The sequence below is a fragment of the Pan troglodytes genome, chromosome 19 (assembly GCF_028858775.2).
Source record: "Pan troglodytes isolate AG18354 chromosome 19, NHGRI_mPanTro3-v2.0_pri, whole genome shotgun sequence".
NCBI lineage: Eukaryota > Metazoa > Chordata > Mammalia > Primates > Hominidae > Pan > Pan troglodytes.
In genome coordinates this window covers 22,767,961-22,788,473 of record NC_072417.2, presented here as the reverse complement: position 1 = coordinate 22,788,473, position 20,513 = coordinate 22,767,961, and the positions used below count along the sequence as shown (strand labels likewise).

The 20,513-nt window shown below is 48.1% G+C and overlaps 2 protein-coding genes across 8 annotated transcripts in view; one reads left to right on the top strand and one right to left on the bottom strand.

Annotated features, from left to right (window-relative positions):
* Positions 1 to 12,312, bottom strand: part of DCAKD (dephospho-CoA kinase domain containing) — a 33,347-nt gene extending 21,035 nt beyond the window's left edge. The window contains exon 1 of one of the 6 annotated variants that reach the window (XM_016931617.4): positions 12,056 to 12,312. The gene's annotated coding sequence lies outside the window, so the exon portion shown is untranslated. Of the gene's footprint in view, positions 1 to 2,610; positions 2,947 to 12,055 lie in introns of those variants that run through there. The other 5 variants (XM_016931623.4, XM_016931620.4, XM_016931616.4 and 2 more) reach the window with 5 other exon arrangements.
* Positions 12,313 to 12,455: 143 nt separating this feature from the next.
* NMT1 (N-myristoyltransferase 1) overlaps positions 12,456 to 20,513 on the top strand; it is a 44,826-nt gene continuing 36,768 nt past the window's right edge. Inside the window, exon 1 of one of the 2 annotated variants that reach the window (XM_016931615.4) lies at positions 12,456 to 12,628. In XM_016931615.4, the coding sequence (XP_016787104.2) occupies positions 12,498 to 12,628 (131 nt within the window). In that variant the 5' untranslated portion in view covers positions 12,456 to 12,497. The remainder of the gene's footprint in view (positions 12,629 to 20,513) is intronic. The other variant, XM_063799579.1, reaches the window with a different exon arrangement.

Genomic DNA, 20,513 nt, shown 5'->3' with positions numbered 1-20,513 from the left:
CCAAGACTGCGCCACTGCACTCCAGCCTGGGTGACAGAGTGAGACAGACTCTGTCTCAAAAAGAAAGAAAGAACCATAAAAATAGCCAACCAGCAGCCCTCAGGGCTGTTCTGCCTATGGTGTAGCCATTCTTTATTCCATTATTTTCCTAATAATCTTGCTTTCATTTGGAAAAAAAAAATTGGCTGAGCATGGTGGCGAAAGCCTGCAGTCCCAGCTACTGGGGAAGCTAAGGTGGGAGTATTGCTTGAGCCCAAGAGGTCAAGGCTGCAGTGAGCTGTGATCCCGCCACTGCACTACAGCCTGGGTGACAGAGACCCTGTCTCAAAAAAACAAAAACTATTACATTAGAAAAAACTTCTGTGAGGAAACAAAGTGGAAATATGAGTTCAAGAAGGAAAAAGGGCCAAGCATGGTGGCTTACACCTCTAATCCCAGCACTTTTGGAGGCTGAGATGCAAGGATCACTTGAGACCAGGAGTCAGCCGGGGCAACATAGCAAGACCTCGTCTCTACTAAAAATAAAAAGAAAAATCAGCCATATGTGGTGACAGACACCTGTACTCTTAGTTACTTTGGTGGCTAAGGTGGGAGGATTGAGCTCAGCAGGTCAAGGGTGCAGTAACCAGTGACTGCCACTGCACTCCAGCTTGAGCAACAGAGCAAGATCCCATCTCGGAAAAAAAAAAGGAAAAAAAGAACGATTTGAAATTTCGATGGTTAAATAAAAAGTGGTTCTTTTTTTTTTTTTTTTTTTCAAAAGACGAGGGAAATCAAATCAAATGGTACATATTTAGACTTCACTGCAGGTTTAAATGAGGATTTTAACAGCTTTATTTTAAAATATCAACATTCACAATTAACCAGAACTTTTATCCTCTGTAATCTTCAAAATAAAAATGTGAAAGTTTCAATCTAAAGCTATCAATCTAAAACTGTGCCAGCAGGTAATTTTCTTTTTCTTTTCCATTTTTTTTTTTTTTTTTTTTGAAACAGAGTCTTGCTCTTGTCACCCAGGCTGGAGTGCAGTGGCATGATCTCAGCTCACTGCAACCTCTGCTTCCTGAGTTCAAGTGATTCTCCTACCTCGACCTCCTGAGTAGCTGGGATTGCAGGCACCCGCCACCACACCCAGCTAATTTTTTTGTATTTTTAGTAGAGATGGAGTTTCACCATGTTGGCCAGGCTGGTCTCAAACTCCTGACCTCAGGTGATCTGCCTGCCTCAGCCTCCCAAAATACTGGGATTACCAGGCGTGAGCCACCGCGCTCGGCCTCCCAGCAGGTAATTTTTTCTTTCTTTCTTTTTTTTTGAGAAGGAGTCTCACTCTCTTGCCCAGGCTGGAGTGCAGTGGCACGATCTCGGCTCACTGCAACCTCAGCCTCCCGGGTTCAAGCGATTTTTCTGCCTCAGCCTCCCGAGTAGCTGGGACTACAGGCATGCACCACCATGTCCGGCTAATTTTTTTGCATTTTTAGTTGACACGGGGGTTTCACCATGTTGACCAGGCTGGTCTCGAACTCCTAACCTCGGGTGATCCACCCTCCTCAACCTACCAAAGCGCTGGGATTACAGGCGTGAGCCACCGTGCCCGGCCCAGCGGGTAATTTTCAAAACAAAGCTAAGCTCGTGGCTTGCCTGCCTTCAGCTATCAGCCCTCTTCTTCTCTCCTTAAGGTACAGGCACCAAGAGGGGCTCAGAGACCCTTTAAACGTTATTTACCAAGGGGACAGATTCAGACCTTGGTGAAGACAAGGATTTGGTGGGAATTTAGGGCCCTGCTGAGACAAAAACCACCCGAACCCGTCTGTCCACTTTCTATCCATCTACCAGATCTCTAGCATTTCACCCCTTTCCCCAGGCCTTTGCCAGCACTGTGCCACACCAACTCAATCTTGATTTATTCAGGTAAAATGAGCACTCTCCCTCCTGCAAAAACAAACACGTTTAAGACATAAAACACATTCAAAGGCTTCCATTTCCTCACCGTTAGAATTGAGACTTAATGTCAAAGTTCACTCGGGTAGTTTGAATCATTTTCCCACAACTAAGGGAGAGTGAAAAATCTTTGAAAACTCTGTAAGCAAACACCTGAAATGCCAACGCCTCCTTTGCGGAGCTGGGGAAGGAAGAGACGGGTGGCCGGATGGCCTCCCTCACTAGTTGGTGGGCGTGAGATCCACGCCGCCCCAGTCCCGGGGGCCTTCACTAAAACCTTAACTGTCTGGCCTCCCAGGGGAGAGGGAAGCGAAGGAGAGGGGTCTGAAAATCGGAGATGATCACTCAGCTCAACAGTAAAGCACTTTATACCCACCCTATGGGACAGATACTGTAGCTTTATTCCCATTTTTCAGATGAGCAAACTTGGGATCGGAAAGATACCCCAAGGTCACACAACTGAAGTGGCAGAAGCTAGATTCAAGAATCAATCGGCCCGCAAAGTTCTAAAGGGCAGTGGCTTTGGTCTGATCCTGAGTTTGAATCCACAATCTCCAGCCCTTTCTAGCTGTAAACCTTCCTGCGCGTCCTCAGCCGTAAAACAGAGGAAATAACACCTTGCTTGGCAGGGTTGCTGTCAAAACAATGGGCCGTGGATATAAAAGCACTTGCCTTAGTGCTGGCCGCATACGATGCACTCAATACATCGTAACTCAGGCTTTCAAAAGAGGCCCGTACGCCCCACTAGGCCGCGAAATTGGGGCGCCCGGGGCGGTGGCAGCCCCGCGTAGCAGCCGCGGCCAGGGCCCGCCCCCTCCCCGGGGCCCGGCCGGCTCTCACCGGCCCGCGCGGCGCGCTACGTACCCAGCGCCTCCGACCTGGCCCAGGCCTCCGCCTCTAGCCCAATCTCCGCAGCGCTTACAGGCCGGCTCAGCGGGCGAGGCGGGACCTCGGGAGCGCGCGCCTGCGGACCGGACGTCCGGCCAGCAGGCGGGACCGGGAGAGGTTGGACGGGCGGGGCCGGGAGAGGTTGGGCGGGCGGGGCCGGGAGAGGTTGGGCGGGCGGGGCCGGGAGAGGTTGGGCGGGCGGGCGGGCGGGGCCGGGAGAGGTTGGGCGGGCGGGCGGGGCCGGGAGAGGTTGGGCGGGGCCGGGAGAGGTTGGGCGAGCGGGCGGGCGGACGCGGGAGAGGTTGGGCGGGCGGGCGGACGCGGGAGAGGTTGGGCGGGCGGGCGGACGCGGGAGAGGTTGGGCGGGCGGGCGGACGCGGGAGAGGTTGGGCGGGCGGGCGGACGCGGGAGAGGTTGGGCGGGCGGGCGGACGCGGGAGAGGTTGGGCGGGGAGAGCTCGGCCCCGGAGCACGGCACAGAGGTCCCCCCCAACCCCCGACCCGGAGCCATAAATTTTCCTTTCCCCGGAGCCGGGAAGGAGAGGGAGAGAGAGGAGAGGGGCAAAACTGCAGGGTCCTAACTTAGGATATAAAGCTCGGCCACTCACTACTTGTGCAGCCTTGGCAGTGGTGATCATGAGCACTTTCCACCTGCCAGGTCCTAAGAGCACTTTGTGGGATTATCTCAGCCCGCACAGTCCGCAGGGTGGATACTATCATCATCCCCATTTTACACAACAGGAAACTATGTTTAGCGGTTAATCCATTTGCCCTCTCATACAAAGTCATGTGATTGCAGAGCCCGCATCCTGTCCATACAAGCCTAGCAAGCCACTCAGCCTCTCATCCTGTCTCCTCTCAAAGTGGGGATAATCGCAGCCGTGCAGTGTTGTTGAAAGAATACATAAAAGCCGGGCACGGTGGCTCACACCTGTAATCTCAGCACTTTGGGAGGATCACTTGAGCCCAGGAGTTCGAGACCAGCCTAAACAAGAGTGAGACTAACCCCCGATCTCTACAAAAAAAAACCAAACAAACAAACTAGCCAGGCATGGTGACAGTGTGGTCTCAGCTACTCGGGAGGCTGAGGCAGGAGGATGGCTTGAGCCCAGGAGGTCAAGGCTGCAGAGAGCCATGATGGTACCACAGCACTCCAGCCTGGGCAACAAAACGAGACCTTGCCTCAAAAAAAATAAAGCATCTAGGCCGGGCGCTGTGGCTCACGCCTGTAATCCCAGCACTTTGGGAGGCCAAGGCGGGTGGATCACCTGAGGTCAGGAGTTTGAGACCAGCCTGGCCAACATGGCAAAATCCCGTCTCTACTAAAAATACAAAATTAGCCGGGCGTGGTGGTGAATGCCTGTAATCCCAGCTACACGGGAGGCTGAGGCAGGAGGACTGCTTGAACCCAGGAGGTGGAGGTTGCAGTGAGCCCAAGATCCGGTCACTGCACTCCAGCCTGGGAGACTACAGCAAGACTCCGTCTCCAGTTAAAAAAACAACAACAACAACAACAAAACTAGTTATCTAGTTATGCCTCACATATAGCAGGAAGTTGTTTTTGTTTTTTTTTTTTTTTTTGGTTGGTTGGTTTTTTTTTTTGTTTGTTTTTTGAGACAGAGTTTCGCTCTATTGCCCAGGCTGGGGTACAGTGGCGGGATCTTGGCTCACTGCAGCCTCTGCCTCCCAGGTTCAAGCGATTCTCCTGCCACAGCTTCCCGAGTAGCTGGGACTAGAGGTGTGCGCCACCACATCCAGCTAATTTGTTTTGCTTTTGAGATGGAGTTTTGCTCTTGTTGCCCAGGCTGGAGTGCAGTGGCATGATCTCGGCTCACCGCAACCTCTACCTCCCAGGTTCAAGCGATTCTCCTGCCTCAGCCTCCCAAGTAGCTAGGATTACAGGCATGTACCACCACACTCGGCTAATTTTGTATTTTTAGTAGAGATGGGGTTTCACCACGTTGGCCGGGCTGGTCTGGAACTCCTGACCTAGGTGATCCACCCACCTCGGCCTCCCAAAGTGCTAGGATTACAGGCGTCAGCCACCATGCCCAGCACATCTGGCTAATTTTTGTATTTCTAGTAGAGATGGGGTTTGGCATGTTAGCCAGGCTGGTCTCAAACTCCTGACCTCAGGTGATCCACCCACCTCGGCCTCCCAAAGTGCTGGGATTATAGACATGAGCCACGGTGCCTCACCAGCAGGAAGTTTTTAATTAACACCTACCCTGTCTCCCTTCCCTTTCCTTAAACTGTATCTCTATTCTCTACTTCCTTTCAGGTAGGAATCTTGCCTATTACTACTACAATACCCAGTGCCCTGCACAGTAGGGATTCAGTATATTGAGGAATTAAGTAATTTAACATCTTTCTCAGATCACCTGAGTCCCTGAAAGCTTTCTTCCTGACTTCAACAGTCAAGGAGACCTACTGCCATCACCCAATAAATAGGATTCCATCTTGTGTCCAAAAGGGCCATTTGGTCCAAACACCCTGCCAGTATTTGGATCTCTTCCACATTATCTCTGCCATGTATACATGTACATGTCCCATGTTAGGGAACTCACTGCCACTCAAGACAGTTTTATTATTTTTTTTTTTTGAGACAGAGTCTGGCTCTGTTGCCTAGGCTGGAGTACAATGGCGTGATCTCAGCTCACTGCAACCTCCGCCTCCCGGGTTGAAGTGATTCTCCTGCCTCAGCTTCCCTAGTAGCTGGGATTACAGGTGCCTGCCACCATGCCAGGCTAATTTTTACATTTTTAGTAGAGATGGGGTTTCACCATGCTGGCCATGCTGGTCTCGAACTCCCGACCTCAGGCGATCTGCCTGCCTCAGCCTCCCAAAGTGCTGGGATTACAGGTGTGAGCCACCACACCTGGCTGACAGTTGTTATTTTTTCAAGTCCAGTCTTGGCAGTTAGAAAGTTCTTTCTTAGGCAGTATCTCTCCTAGTTTTAAACCGTGGGGCCATACAGAACAAATCTAATTCTATTTTATAGAGCCAGATTTAATGGCTCAATTCCCTTCCTTGATCAAAAATGTATAGCTAACCTAATCCCGTGGTTCTCACCCTTTTCCCTACTCCTGACACATCCAAGGGATACCCAGACTCCCACCAGTAATCATGGCTGGCCAAGACAGGGATAGGAACAGGCCTGGCCTGTCCCCCCAAATTATCTGGATCTTCCTGGGACAGTGTTAGGAAACCCTCCAGATGACCCTACTTTTCTCAGATACTGCCTTACAGTATTATAACTATTCATGTACAAGTGAGAGCCTTGTCTTCCAAGGAGGTATCCTTGTGGTCCAATTTGCCAAAAGCAGCTGCACCTCTGCCCCAGGAAGATCCCATAGGAAAGGGTGAAGGGCTGCTACAGGGCCTTCAACCCAGGCACCTCCTCCATAATGAAACTTGGGCTTTGGAGTTTCCATGTGATGCCATCAAGGGCTTTTTCAGCTCAAATATATGTCTTTCATGATTCAGGATGGCAATAAGAAACTTTGAGCTGGCTGTAGCTACTTACACAATCTCATTTCATCCTGAGAGTGGCCTGCATCTCAGTCACCTCTGTGTCCTTAGCATTTAGCATGATGCCTGGAATACAGTTCTGCTTCTCATTTTGTTTGATGAACAACCCTGAGTCCATTAGAGATGACTCCTTTGGCTCCTGGTTTTAAATTTATTTAATAAATTTATTTATTTATTTATTTATTTATTTTTGAGACAGGGTCTCACTCTGTTACCCAGGTTAGTGCAGTGGCACGATCTTGGCTCACTGCGACCTCTGCCTCCCAGGCTCAAGTGATCCTCCCATCTCAGCCTCCCACTGAATAGCTGGAACCACAGGCACACACTCCTCACTTTCTAAGCTCCAGTCCTAAGTCATATCATTCTCATTGCCATACCTCAAAAGCACCCAAGTCTCAGGCACCTGGACTTTCTACCTAAAAGATCCACCCCAGTTTGTTTACTGTCCTGATGAACATTCAGCTAAGCCATCATGTCCCCCCAGGATCTCCTGCCCCGGGTTAAGGCTCCTGCCTCTGGACAGCCTGTGCTCCCCACTTTCTTAGGCACTGTGCTAGAACTGTTCTACCCCTGACTCTCCAGTTCCTGCCATAGAGGCTGACAAGTCATCAGTGTTCCCGAGGTTGGAATAAATGAATCACAATCTATCTCATGGCTTCGTAGGTCCACCAGAAGAAAGGTTATCTCTGGCCAGGCACAGTGGCTCACACCTGTACTCCCAGCACTTTGGGAGGCCAAGGCGGGGGATCACCTGAGGTCAGGAGTTTGAGACTAGCCTGGCCAACATGGTGAAACCCCTTCTCTACTAAAAATACAAAAAATTAGCCAGGCATGGTGGCTCGCACCTGTAATCCCAGCTACTCAGGAGGCTGAGGCAGGAGAATCGCTTGAACTCAGGAGGCAGAGGTTGCAGTGAGCAGAGATCGCACCATTGCACTCCAGCCTAGGCAACAAGAGCAAAGCTCTGTCTCAAAAAAAAAAAAAGGAGGTTATCTCTGACATGCTGGAAGTACAGCAAAGGCCTTGATCTGTGATGGACATCATGAAGAAAGCTTTTCTTTGGTTATCATAGTAGTAATGCTGACTTCCTGGGAAGGGAAATAATAATTAAGTGGGTATTAATTCTGTCCTAGACACTTTTAGGGCTCTCTATGTAAGTCTTATTTTACAGATAATGACATCAAAGCTCAGAGGTTAAGTGACTTGCCTAAGGTCATTCATTAAGTCAGAGGCAGAGCCAGGATTTAGAACCCAGGGAGTCACACTCTGCCTGCACTCTTTTTTATATATATATTTTTTTCCCAAGACAGAGTCTTGCTCTGTCGCCCAGGTTGGAGTGCAATGGTGCGATCTCGGCTCACTGCAACCTCCACTTCCCGGGTTCAAGCAATTCTCCCTGCCTCAGCCTCCCGAGTAGCTGGGATTACAGGCGTCCACCACTGTGCCCAGCTAAATTTTGTATTTTTAGTAGAGACGGGGTTTCACCATGTTGGCCAGGCTGGTCTCAAACTCCTGACCTCAGGTGATCCGCCTGCCTTGGCCTCCCAAAGTGCTGGGATTATAGGCATGAGCCACCGTGCCTGGCCCTTTTTCCTTTGAGACAGAGCCTCGCTCTGTCGCCCAGGCTGGAGTGCGGTGGCGTGATCTCCGCTCACTGCAAGCTCCGCCTCCCTGGTTTACACCATTCTCCTGCCTCAGCCTACCAAGTAGCTGGGACTACAGACGCCCGCCACCACGTCTGGCTAATTTTTTGTATTTTCAGTAGAGACAGGGTTTCACCACGTTAGCCAGGATGGTCTCGATCCCCTGACCTCATGATCTGCCCGCCTTGGCCTCCCAAAGTGCTGGGATTACAGGCGTGAGCCACTGCGCCTGGCCCTTTTTTCCTATTTATATAGAGATGGGGCCTTGCCATGTTGTCCAGGCTGGAGTGCAGTGGCATGATCCTGGGTTCCAGCGATCCTCCCACCTCAGCCTCCCAAGTAGCTAGAACCATAGGTGCATGCCACAATGCCACGCTAATTTTTGTATTTTTTTTAGAGACAGGGTCCTCTATGTTGCCCAGGCGGGTCTCACACTCCTGGGCTCAAGTGATCCACCCATCTCAGCCTCCCAAAGTGTTGGGATTACAGGCATGAGCCACCTCACCCAGCTATATTTCTGCATAACTCCATAAGGCAGAACCGGGCCAGCTTTTCACAAACCAAAATTGTTTCAAAGTGGAAAGCTCTCGGCTGGGCGCAGTGGCTCATGCCTGTAATCCCAGCACTTCGGGAGGCCGAGGCAGGCGGATTGCCTGAGCTCAGGAGTTGGAGACCAGCCTGGGCAACACGGTGAAACCCCGTCTCTACTAAAATACAAAAAATTAGCTGGGCATGGCGGTGTGTGCCTGTAATCCCAGCTACTCGGGAGGTTGAGGCAGGAGAACTGCTTGAATCCAGGAGGCAGAGGTTGCAGTGAGCCGAGATAGTGCCACTGCACTCCAGCCTGGGCAACAGAGTGCGACTCCATCTCAAAAAAAAAAAAAAAACAGTAATTCAGGCCAGGTGCAGTGTCTCACACCTGTAATCTCAGCACTTTGGGAGAGCGAGGTGGGCGGATCACCTGAGGTCAGGAGTTCGAGACCAGCCTGGCCAACGTGGTGAAACCCTGTCTCTACTAAAAGTACAAAAATTAGCTGGGCGTGGTGGCAGGCACCTGTAATCCCAGCTACTTGGGAGGCTGAGGCAGGAGAATCGCTTAAACCTGGAAGGCAGAGTTTGCAATGAGTCGAGATTGTGCCACTGCACTCCAACTTAGGTGACAGTGAGATTCCGTCTCAAAAAAAAAAAAAAAAAAAGCCTGGGCGTGGTGGCTCACACCTGTAATTCCAGCACTTTGGGAGGCCGAGGCGGGTGGATTACCTGAGGTCAGGAGTTTAAGACCAGCCTGGCCAACGTGGTGAAACCCCATCTCTACTGTAAGTACAAAAATTAGCCAGGCATGGGGGTGCGCACCTGTAGTCCCAGCTACCGGGGAGGCTGAGGTGGAAGGATCACTTGAATCCAGGAGGCAGAGGTTGCAGCAAGCCGAGATTGCGCCACTGCACTCCAGCGTAGGCGACAGAGCGAGACTCAGTCTCAAAAATAATAATAAATAAAAATAACACACACAATATCTTTTTATCTTTTATTTTATTATTGTAATCCCAAAGTGCTGGGATTACAGGCATGAGCCACCACGCCCAGCCTACTTTTTATTTTTTTTGAGACAGAGTCCCACTTTGTCACCCAGGCTGGAGTGCAGTGGCAGAATCCTGGCTTACTGCAACCTCCGCCTCCCAGGTTCAAAAGATTCTCGCGTCTCAGCCTCCCAAGTAGCTGGGATTATAGGCGCCCACCACTAAGCCCAGCTAATTTTTTTGTATTTTCAGTAGAGACGGGGTTTCGCCACGTTGGCCAGGCTGGTCTCGAACTCCTGACCTCAGGTGATCCACCCACCTCGGCTTCCCAAAGTGCTGGGATTACTGGCATGAGCCCCAGCGCCTGGCCTGGCTTTATTATTATTATTCTTACCTCTGACCCCCCCTTCCCTGCAGCTGCAAATAGGGCAATCGCGTGGAACAGCAGTCTTAGACCCCGGAGAGTTGAGTGTGGTGACAGCTCTCAGACTGAGTGGGCATCTTTGACTGCCTTCCAAAGTCAAATATAAATGACTGAGGATTATCTGCTGCTTTGGATCATAATTACTTATGCTTATGCCACTGATATAAAAACAGAGTTGAGTCGGCCGGGCGCGGTGGCTCACGCCTGTAATCCCAACACTTTGGGAGGCCGAGGCGGGCAGATCACGCGGTCAGGAGATCGAGCCCATCCTGGCTAACACGGTGAAACCCCGTCTCTACTAAAATTACAAAAAATTAGCCGGGTGAGGTGGCGGGCACCTGTAGTCCCAGCTACTTGGGAGGCTGAGGTAGGAGAATGGCGTGAACCCGGGAGGCAGAGCTTGCAGTGAGCCAAAATCGCGCCACTGCACTCCAGCCTGGGTGACAGAGCAAGAGAGCGAGACTCCGTCTCAGAAAAAAAAAAAGAAAGAAACAGAGTTGACTATATTTAGTTCTGTGTTTTATTTGTGTTTTCTTTCCCTGAGTCAGATGGGAACTGTTTCTTCCCGCCCTGCCATTCTTCCCATGTTGAGATCTTTCCCAAAGGCAAAGATCATTTCCCTTTTTGGCCATGGAGCACTCTGATGGTAAGAATTAGTCCTCTCATCACCCACCACACTCAACCCGAATAGGAAATTTCCAAGAATGGGAACCATGTCTTTGGGCACTTAGGTGAGATTACTCAATCAAAAGAGTGAGACTCAGGGACTGAAACATTCAATCAAGGTTAAAAACAGATTAAAATGTGGCAGTTACCTTTTTTCCCCTGATATAGAATACGCACTGGAGTCACAGTTACCTTTTAGTAACTGATTTCCTTGAGTGAATAGTGTATCAGAAAATGGGACTTTTATGGTGGCAAAGAATTCAGAGGGCCTGGGGCACACAGATCTGGATTTGTATACCGATTTGCCACTTAACCAGCTATGTGACTGTGCAATTTACCAACCTCTCAGGGCCACATTTTTTCATCTGTCAAAAAGGTCAATATGGCCAGGTATGGTGGCTCACACCTCTAATCCCAGCACTTTGGGAGGCCGAAATGGGCAGATCACGAGGTCAGGAGTTCGAGACCAGCCTGATCAACATGGTGAAACCCCGTCTCTACTAAAAATACAAAAATTAGCCAGGTGTGGTGGCATGCGCCTTTAATCCCAGCTACTCAGGAGGCCGAGGCAAGAGAATCGCTTGAACCCAGGAGGCGAAGGTTGCAGTGAGCCGAGATCGCACCACTACACTCCAGCCTGGGAGTCAGAGAGAGACTCCGTCTCAAAACAAAACAAAACAAAACAAAACAAAGGTTGAATAATAATAATAGGACCTATATTGTAGACTTGTTGAGAGGATTAAATGAGATAATGTACGAAAGGCCTTACTACAGAGTCTGGCACTTATTAAAGAAAGAGTTGATGTGGGCTGGGTGCCGTGGCTCACGTCTGTAATCCCAGCACTTTGCGGGGTTGGGGTAGGAAGATCCTTAGAGGCCAGGAGTTCGAGACCAGCCTGGGCAACAAGGCGAGACCCTCGTCTCTACAAAAAATATAAAAATTAGCCGGGTGTGGTGGCTCATGCCTGTAGTCCTAGGTACTTGGGAGGCTGAGGTGGGAGGATACCTTGATTGCAGTGAGCTGTGATCTTGAGCCATTGCGCTCCAGCCTGGGCGACAGAAGGCGGCCGCATTTAAAAAAAAAAAAAGAAAGAAAGAAAAGAAAAGAAAAAAAGGGTCGTTGTGGAAAATTCTTGTGGGGAATTAAAGGGACCACGTGTGCGCGAAAGAGCTTGGCGAAGATAAGTACCTGGAGGCCAAGATGAGGCGGCGAGCCCTGCCTCCCTAGCAGTGTGGTCTCCTGGCTTAGGGTCAGTGCTTCGCACAAAAAAATCCACTGCCTCTCACGAGACCTTGAACTGCCAATGACCGCAGGTTGCCCAGACTCCCGAGTGAGGAAGGCGGCCAGGAGTCAACTAGGCTTCTTGCGGAAAAGCCCACTCCAAGAAGGCCTGGGGCATTCCGGCTCCAGGCAGGTAGCACCCGCGGGCCTCAGGCCCTTTCACTTACCCGGGAAAGGTAACGGTCCTTAACGGCAGCCAACAACGGCTCCCAGCGGCCCAGGCACTGGCAAGGGCAGGCTGAAATCAAACCTCGGATTTTGGAACCTCCACGCCTGAAACCCTAAACCAGCATCGAACTACAACTCCCAGCATGCCAGGCGGCCGCCCGGTTCCCAAGGGTCGGTCCCACCAACCTTGCGCCCCTTCTTTCCTCAAAGCGTGGCCGAATGCCTAGGCTTCCGGGTATTAGTGGCCCCGCCTCTTAATCCGACCGGAGCCGTCCCTCGTGATTCCTGGGTATTGTAGTCAGTTTCCTGGGAAAGAGTCGCTCCTAGTGGCAGCTCGCTTCTCCAGAAAAACTACAAAACCCAGAATGCAGCGCAAATTCCCCTTGTCCAATAGGAACCCCCCATGTAGCGGGGCGCGGAGCCCTACTCTCGCAACTCAAGATGGCGGACGAGAGTGAGACAGCAGTGAAGCCGCCGGCACCTCCGCTGCCGCAGATGATGGAAGGGAACGGGAACGGCCATGAGCACTGCAGCGATTGCGAGAATGAGGAGGACAACAGCTACAACCGGGGGTAACGAAATCCTCGGAGTCCAATTCCCGTCCAGCCTCCCACAGCCTGGGTCTCTGGGGTGCGGGGAAGTCACCGGGAGCTTAGTCTAGCCCCACCCTCATGTTCTTATTGGCTAAGTCACTAGGATCCTGCCTGGCGATTGGTTATTGCCTTTGTCATTTACCGAGGGTGGGTGCTCTGGATATTAAGGGCCGGAGACGTTCAGTACTTTTATTATATAAAAGTTCTATGTAGTGTTCCACTCGTGTGCTTCAGGCCATTCCTGGGAAAAGAGCATGTTGGACGATGGTTTTCGATGGTACAACACAGGACAGTCTAGTAACAGTACAGTTCAAAGGGAACGTTACTTATAGACGTGTTGTTTGAACAACGTGACTAGCAATAAACGAATCATAAAACATTTCGCAGCAGTTCACCCTCAGTGAGGAAACTCATCAGACTATACAAACTGTATATATAATTATATTGTAAAATATCACTACCAGAGAATCCCAAAATATAAACTCACCTTATAAACCTATGTAATTAACGGTATGGTAATGCTTTGATTTACATAGTTTCCATTGCTCCAAATAATCCATAAGTATCCTGAACGATATATTAATATAATTAAGTCTTCGAACATCTTTGCCTTGTTACCTTTGCAGAGCAGCCCCAGGCTTCAAGAAATGAGCGATGTTGTTTCTTGGAGAGTATTTGGAATCCTCGGGCTCCATACTGCCTATCCTGTACTTTAGGGTCTTGCCATTAGTTACTATTTGTTCCTAGGGATGAAGAAACGCACCAGGCATTTGAATGTTGAATTCTTTTCCCAAATTAGTTTTTACTTCTGTAAGCCACAGCTTATTCATCTTTCTTCACATGGTTAGTGCCTGGCACTGGCACTCACGCTGTCTCTCCCCATCTTCCTGTCTATATTTGTAGATATATTTTTAAACTGAAAGTCGTGAGAGATTTTTGGGTGTATAACTTGCTGAGTCTGAGGTAGTCTGATTTTCGTAGCCAGCTTGTTATTCGCAGTATTGGTGGCAGTGCAGATATAAAGGTATAAAGACCAAGGACTGCGTAGAAGAGATGGTCCCACAAGATTATAGTACATATTTTTATTGTATCCTTTCTATGTTTAGGTATGCTTAGATACACAAATACTTACCATTGTATTATAGTTGCCTGCAGTACTCAGTAACATGCAGCAGCCTATTGCTCCTAGGCTACAAACCTGTATAGCATGTTACTGTAAGGTACACCATATAGCCTAGGCATTTAGTAGGCTATACCATCTAGATTTGTGTAAGTACACCCTATAATGTCGGCAAGACAAAAATCACCTAACCATGCATTTCCCAGCACATATCCCTGACGTTCAGTGAAGCATGACTGTATTTAAGTGGTTTATAATCTGCTTGTGGTAAATCTTAGGTTAAAAGATCTAGCTTTTATGTTCTTCAGCCGGCATTAAAAATCACAGGAAGGGCCGGGCATGGTGGCTCATGCCTGTAATCCCAGTACTTTGGGAGGCAGATCACAAGGTCAGGAGATCGAGACCATCCTGGCTAACACTGTGAAATCCCGTCTCTACTAAAAATACAAAAAATTTAGCCAGGCGTGGTGGCGGGCGCCTGTAGTCCCAACTACTCGGGAGGCTGAGGCAGGAGAATGGCGTGAACCCTGGAGGCAGAGCTTGCAGTGAGCTGAGATCACGCCACTGCACTCCAGCCTGGGCGACAGAGCGAGACTCCGACTCAAAAAAAAAAAAAAAAAAAAAAAAAAAATCACAGGAAGAAAGTAGAGGAATAGGAAGCTTGCCAAATTTAGTTTTTATAAGACTGTTCTGTTGCTGTAACTCACAACAGAGCTAATGTAATAAAAGTCTTCTTTTGAAGTTTGATATTCCTAAAAATGGAAGAGCTGAGAAAGAGGAAGTAGGAACAGGAAGAAGGGAAAGTGAAGCTCTCCTGAGTAGAGATCTGAATCAGATGAGAGTTGGTGAATGTGAAAGTCATTCCAGAAGTGAAAGTGTGGCATTTTCTTTGCTCTTTTTGTAGTTGCTTTTATTTTTATCTTCTTAACTGTTGTCCTGACCAGTGTCCTTAGGTTTGTGCCCTATAATCTGTGAATCACTTTTCAAAACTGTGTGCCAGAAAGTTATTTTATTGGCCTGGCGTGGTAGCTCACACCTGTAATCCCAGCACTTTGGGAGGCCGAGGCAGGTGGATCACTTGAGGTCAGGAGTTCGAGAACAGCCTGGCCAACATGGTGAAACCCCGTCTCCACTAAAAATACAAAATTTAGCTGGGCATGGTGGCGTACGCCTATAGTCCCAGCTACTCCGGAGACTGAGGGAGGAGAATCACTTGAACCTGGGAGGTGGAGGCTGCAGTGAGTTGAGATTGCACCACTGCACTCCAGCCTGGGCAATAGAGCGAAACCCTGTCTCAGAAAAAAAAGTGGCACACAGTGGCTCATGCCTGTAATCCCATCACTCTGGGAGGCCGAGGCGGGTGGATCACGAGGTCAAGAGATTGAGACCATCCTGGCTAACATGGTGAAACCCCGTCTCTATTAAAAATAGAAAAATTAGCTGGGCATGGTGGCGCATACCTGTAGTCCCAGCTACTCGGGAGGCTGAGGCAGGAGAATCACTCGAACCCGGGAGGCGGAGGTTGCAGTGAGCTGAGATCGCGCCACTGCACACCAGCTTGGCAACAGAGCGAGACTCCATCTCAAAAAAATATATAAATAAAATTATTTTATTTGTAGTAGAAGTAAGTGATAACCTTAAAAACTTTGACAGTTTGCAGTGGTGTTTCTGTGCATGGTTATGGTCTGGGTGAAAAAATTAGGTTTATTAGCATCCCAAATCTAAAGATCTGTGAAAATGAGTTTGGAGGTAGCAGGTGAAAAACCAAGGGCCTAGTCTGGAGGAGAGAGTCTAATTCTGGCACTAAGAATCTGGGGTAGAGTCAACATTTTTCCATGAACTTTAAGAGGAAATGGTTTTGGGGAGAAGCAGCAATGTGGGAAAATGCAGCACGGCACAGTAGAAAAGCATGGACTTTGGAATAATTTAAATCTGGTCTGAGGCCAGGCGGGGTGGTGCACGTCTGTAATCCCAGCACTTTGGGAGGCTGAGGTGGGCGGATCGCTTGTGGTCAGGAGTTTGAGACCAGCCTGGCCAGCATAGTGAAACCTCATCTCTACTAAAAATACAAAAATTAGCTGGGCATGATGGCAGGCGCCTGTAATCCTAGCTACTCGGGAGGCTGAGGCAGGAGAATCACTTGAAAACAGGAGGCAGAGGTTGCACTGAGCTGAGATCTCTCCAGTGCACTCCAACCTGGGCGACAGAGCAAGCCTCTGATCTCAAAATCTCATCTCAAAACTTGGCTCTGACACTTAACAGTTCTGTGACCTTGGGAAAGGTACTTAACTCAGAGTTGTAGGGATTAATGAGATAACATCTGGAATGCACTCCTTTTCCTCCCTCCTCTTCTTTCTTCAGATCGTCCCTAACCTCCCAGCTTGCCCCTCTGCTCTTATCACATACTGTATTGTAGCTTTTATCGTAACAATAGTTATAATAACAATAAATATAACTACATGTTTAGTAATTTTTCTTAATGTGTCTGGTACCTGTCTCATCTGACAGTAAGGTGCATGTAAACAGGATTGTGTCTTCAAAATGCCTAGCACTTAGTGGGCATTAATGAGTATTTGCTGTATGAATGAATGGCAGATATTAAAGTGCCTAGCCCAGTATTAGTGGAGTTTCATCTCCCCTCACCAAGTGAGAGGATGTCAGATTTTTCTTACATACACATTTTCTCTCCCCAAATAATTCTCATTGTAAGCCTTACTACAGTTTTTATGAAATACCTACAGAGGCAGGGCATGGTGGCTCACACCTGTAATCCCAGCACTTTGGGAGGCTAAGGCAGGTGGGATCATGAGGTCAGGAGATCGAGACCATCGTGGCTAACACAGTGAAACCCCATCTCTAATAAAAATACAAAAAATCAGCCGGGTGTGGTGGCGCGTGCCTGTAGTCCCAGCTACTCGGGAGGCTGAGGCAGGAGAATGGTGTGACCCTGTGAGGCGGAGCTTGCAGTGAGCCGAGATTGCGCCATTGCACTCCAGCCTGGGCGACAGAGCCAGACTCTGTCTCAAAAAAAAAAAAAAAAAGAAATATCTACAGAAACCAGGAAGCTCCAATTTGCTGTGGAGCTTTCCACTGTTGTGTGCTTTCCACTGTGTTTTGCTTCTTGAAATGTTTTTTGTCTTAATATTATTTAAAATGTTCTCAAAAATCATGTAAAAATTGACAGAGAAGTTTTCCTTTCAATGCTAGAGAGTCTAAAATGTGTAATATATAATAAAGGTTAATGATAGTTCAAGCTAACCCTTATTCTCCTGGGCCTTTTTTTTTTTTTTTAAAGAGACTGTCTTGCTATGTTGCCCAGACTAGTCTCAAACTCCTGGGTTCAAGTGATCCTCCTGCCTTAGCCTCCCAAAGTGCTGGGATTGTAAGCATGAGCCACCACACCCAGCCTCCTGCTCCTTTTTTTCAGGAACTAAAGTCATAGTACTCTATGCTAATAAAATGAGCTAAATTCATGTACTGGATTCTGTTGCCCGGGCTGGAGTGCTGTGGCGCGATCTTGGCTCACTGCAACCTCTGCCTCCCGGGTTCAAGAAATTCTCCTGCCTCAGCCTCCTGAGTAGCTGGGACTACAGGAGCACACTGCCACACCCGGCTAATTTTTCATATTTTAGTAGAGACAGGGTTTCACCGTGTTGCCCAGGCTGGTCTTGAGCTCCTGAGCTCAGGCAATCCACCTGCCTTGGCCTCCGAAAGTGCTAGGATTACAGGTGTGAGCCACCACGCCCGGCCAGTTGTATTAGTTACTTATGTCTCTTCGTATATGAATTTAGTTCTTGACTTTTCTGGTCTTGTGTTTCCTCCGTAATTAAATCAGCATAAACATTTGGTGAATATAAAACTTCATGTGGTTGTGTGTAGTGGCTCATGCCTGTAATCTCAGCACTTTGGGAGGCTGAGGCAGAAAAATCACTTGAGCTCAGGAGTTCGAGACCAGCCTGGGCAACATGGTGAGACCCCATCTCTATAAATAAAAACAAAAAAAACCCAAACCCTTCATGTATACATATAGGTATACATGCATACATATGCAGTGTGTATGGGTGCGTCTCTTCAGTTTTTCTATTTAAAATTTTTTAAATTTAATTTTAAAATTATTGTTATTACTTTGGAAACAGGGCCTCGCTCTGTCGTCCAGGCTATAGTACAGTGGTGTGATCATGGCTTACTGCAGCCTTTGACCTGGGCTCAAGCGATCCTCCCACCTCAGCCTCCCAAGTAGCTAGGACTGTAGACATGCACCATCATCCCTGGCTAATTTTCTTTTTAAAAAGTTTCTGTAGAGATGGGGTCTCACTATTTAGCCCAGGCTGGTCTCAAACTGCTGGCCTCAAGTGATGCTGCCACCTTGGCCTCCCAAACTGCTGGGATTGTGGGCATAAGCTCCTGCATCCAGCTGGTTTTGTTTGTTTTTTTACTGCACTCAATTTCCCCCAGTTACGTGCCTAGCGTAATTATCCTGAACAGTTGAGAGGAGAGTCAGATAAGATAACCTTTATGCAGCATCCCCCTGTAGTTCGTGATTCATCTATATGGTTTAATTTGAATTTTTTTTTTTTAATGAGAGTCTTTCCAAGAAGTATTGCCAAAGAATAAATTTCATCAGTTGGCAGATTTTAATTTGGGGGTAATAAGTGAAGTTTGTCTGAGTGTTTTGGAACAAAAAAGAACTTTTAGACTATTGTGTTCTAGGAATCTTTTGGAATTTATTTTGCAGTGTCTTCAGTGTCATTGAGATCCTGGTAAGCATGGGTCAAGAGCCCTCTGACAAGAGGTGTCTCATCTCCATCCTGTTCTCTTACTCCTTGGGACAGGTTAACATGGATTCTTTATAAGTTCTCCTCATTTCCTGGTTGTGAGATACTATCCCTTATGAAAACTTAGGAGGAGAGAAAAGTCTTTCTGAAAATAAATTCCATAAAGCTAGCCTTACTTGTTTTTGTTTTTTTCTTCAGCTTCTCCAAGAGTCGTTCTTTCCCTATTTATTTGATGGCTTATAGCTGCAGCTAGCTCTTGGAAATAAGAAATCTTTTTAGTTCCTTTTTAATTTCTCCCTTCAACTTTTGGTTTTTCAAAACTAGATCAAAGCAGAATGGAAAGAGAAACCTCATCACTGATATCAAATAAGTGTTCTAATTTTGTTTCCCAATTAAATGGCAATTAAAAAGAAACTAATCAAGAGCTGCTTCAAAGAGAAGAGACTGGAAAGCAGAAGAAATGGAAAGTAAATGAGAGCCTATTTCAGGGACTCGCTGCTCATGGCAAAGCAGTTTTGCTGATTTTTCACATTGTTCAACTAATATGCTCACGCTAAAATTCCCCAGCTTTACCAAGTTGGCAGTTAACCCTTTCCCTATAGAGCCCATAGATTTATGAGCCATACATTTAGTAACTTCAGGAGGATGCTTCTTTAACTCTTTCTCTTCAGCTTTTTATCTGAAATCTCTACCCTTCAGGCCTCTCTTCCAATTCCTCAAAGAAGATGTCCTTGTGATTGTTACATTTAAGGGACAAAAATATGGTGTTCTCTATTGAGAGCGCCAAAAATACTAAACCGGAATTCCTCCATAGGCTCAGTATTTGCCTCAAAAATGTCCCAGCACTTTGAGAGGCTGAAGTGGGCAGATCACTTGAGGTCAGGAGTTCGAGACCAGCCGGGCCAACATGGCAAAACCCCATCTCTACTAAAAATACAAAAATTAGCTGGGCGTGGTGGCACACACCTGTAGTCCCAGCTACATGGGAGGCTGAGACAAGAGAATCACTTGAACCCGGGAGGCAGAGGTTGCAGTGAGCCCAGATGGCGCCATTGCACTTCAGTCTGGGCGATGGAGAGAGCCTCCATCTCAAAAAAATAAACAGAACAACAACTTTCTAGAGCTGCTCTCTTGAGAGACAACTGAGGAGTCACTATGGTTAAGTGTTTAGTAAATGTTACTATTATTACTACGTAGTGGGCATTGTGCTAAGCCCTTTACGTGGATTATATCCTCCACGATTTCACTTATGAAGACTTTAGCGATTTTTGTTTGTTTCTTTCTTTTTTTGAGACAGAGTCTCACTCTGTCGCCCAGGCTGGAGTACAGTGGCACGATCTTAGCTCACTACAACCTCTGCCTTACAGGTTCAAGCAATTCTTGTGTCTTAACCTCCCAAATAGCTGGGATCACAGGTGTGCACCACCATTCCCGGCTAATTTCTGTATTTTTAATAGAGACACGGTTTTGCCATGTTGGTCAGCCTGGTCTCGAACTCCTGGCCTCAAGCAATCCACCTGCCTTGGCCTCCCAAAGTGCTGGGATTATTACAGGCATGAGCCACCATGCCTGGACTTTAGTTTTTTGGTTTTTTGGGTTTTTTTGAGACAGAGTCTCACTCTGTCGCCCAGGCTGGAGTGCAGTGACGCGATCTCGGCTCACTGCAACCTCTGCCACCCAGGTTCAAGCGACTCTCCTGCGTCAGCCTCCTAAGTAGCTGGGATTACAGGTGCCTGCCACCGTGCCTAACTAACTTTTGTAGTTTTAGTAGAGACGGGGTTTCACCATCTTGGCCAGGCTGGTCTTGAACTCCTGACCTCATGATCCATCCGCCTTGTCCTCCCAAAGTGCTGGGATTACAGGCATGAGCCACCATGCCTGGCCAGACTTTATTTTTTATTATTTATTTATTTATTTATTTATTTATTTATTTATTTTTGAGACAGAGTCTTGCTCTGTTGCCCAGGCT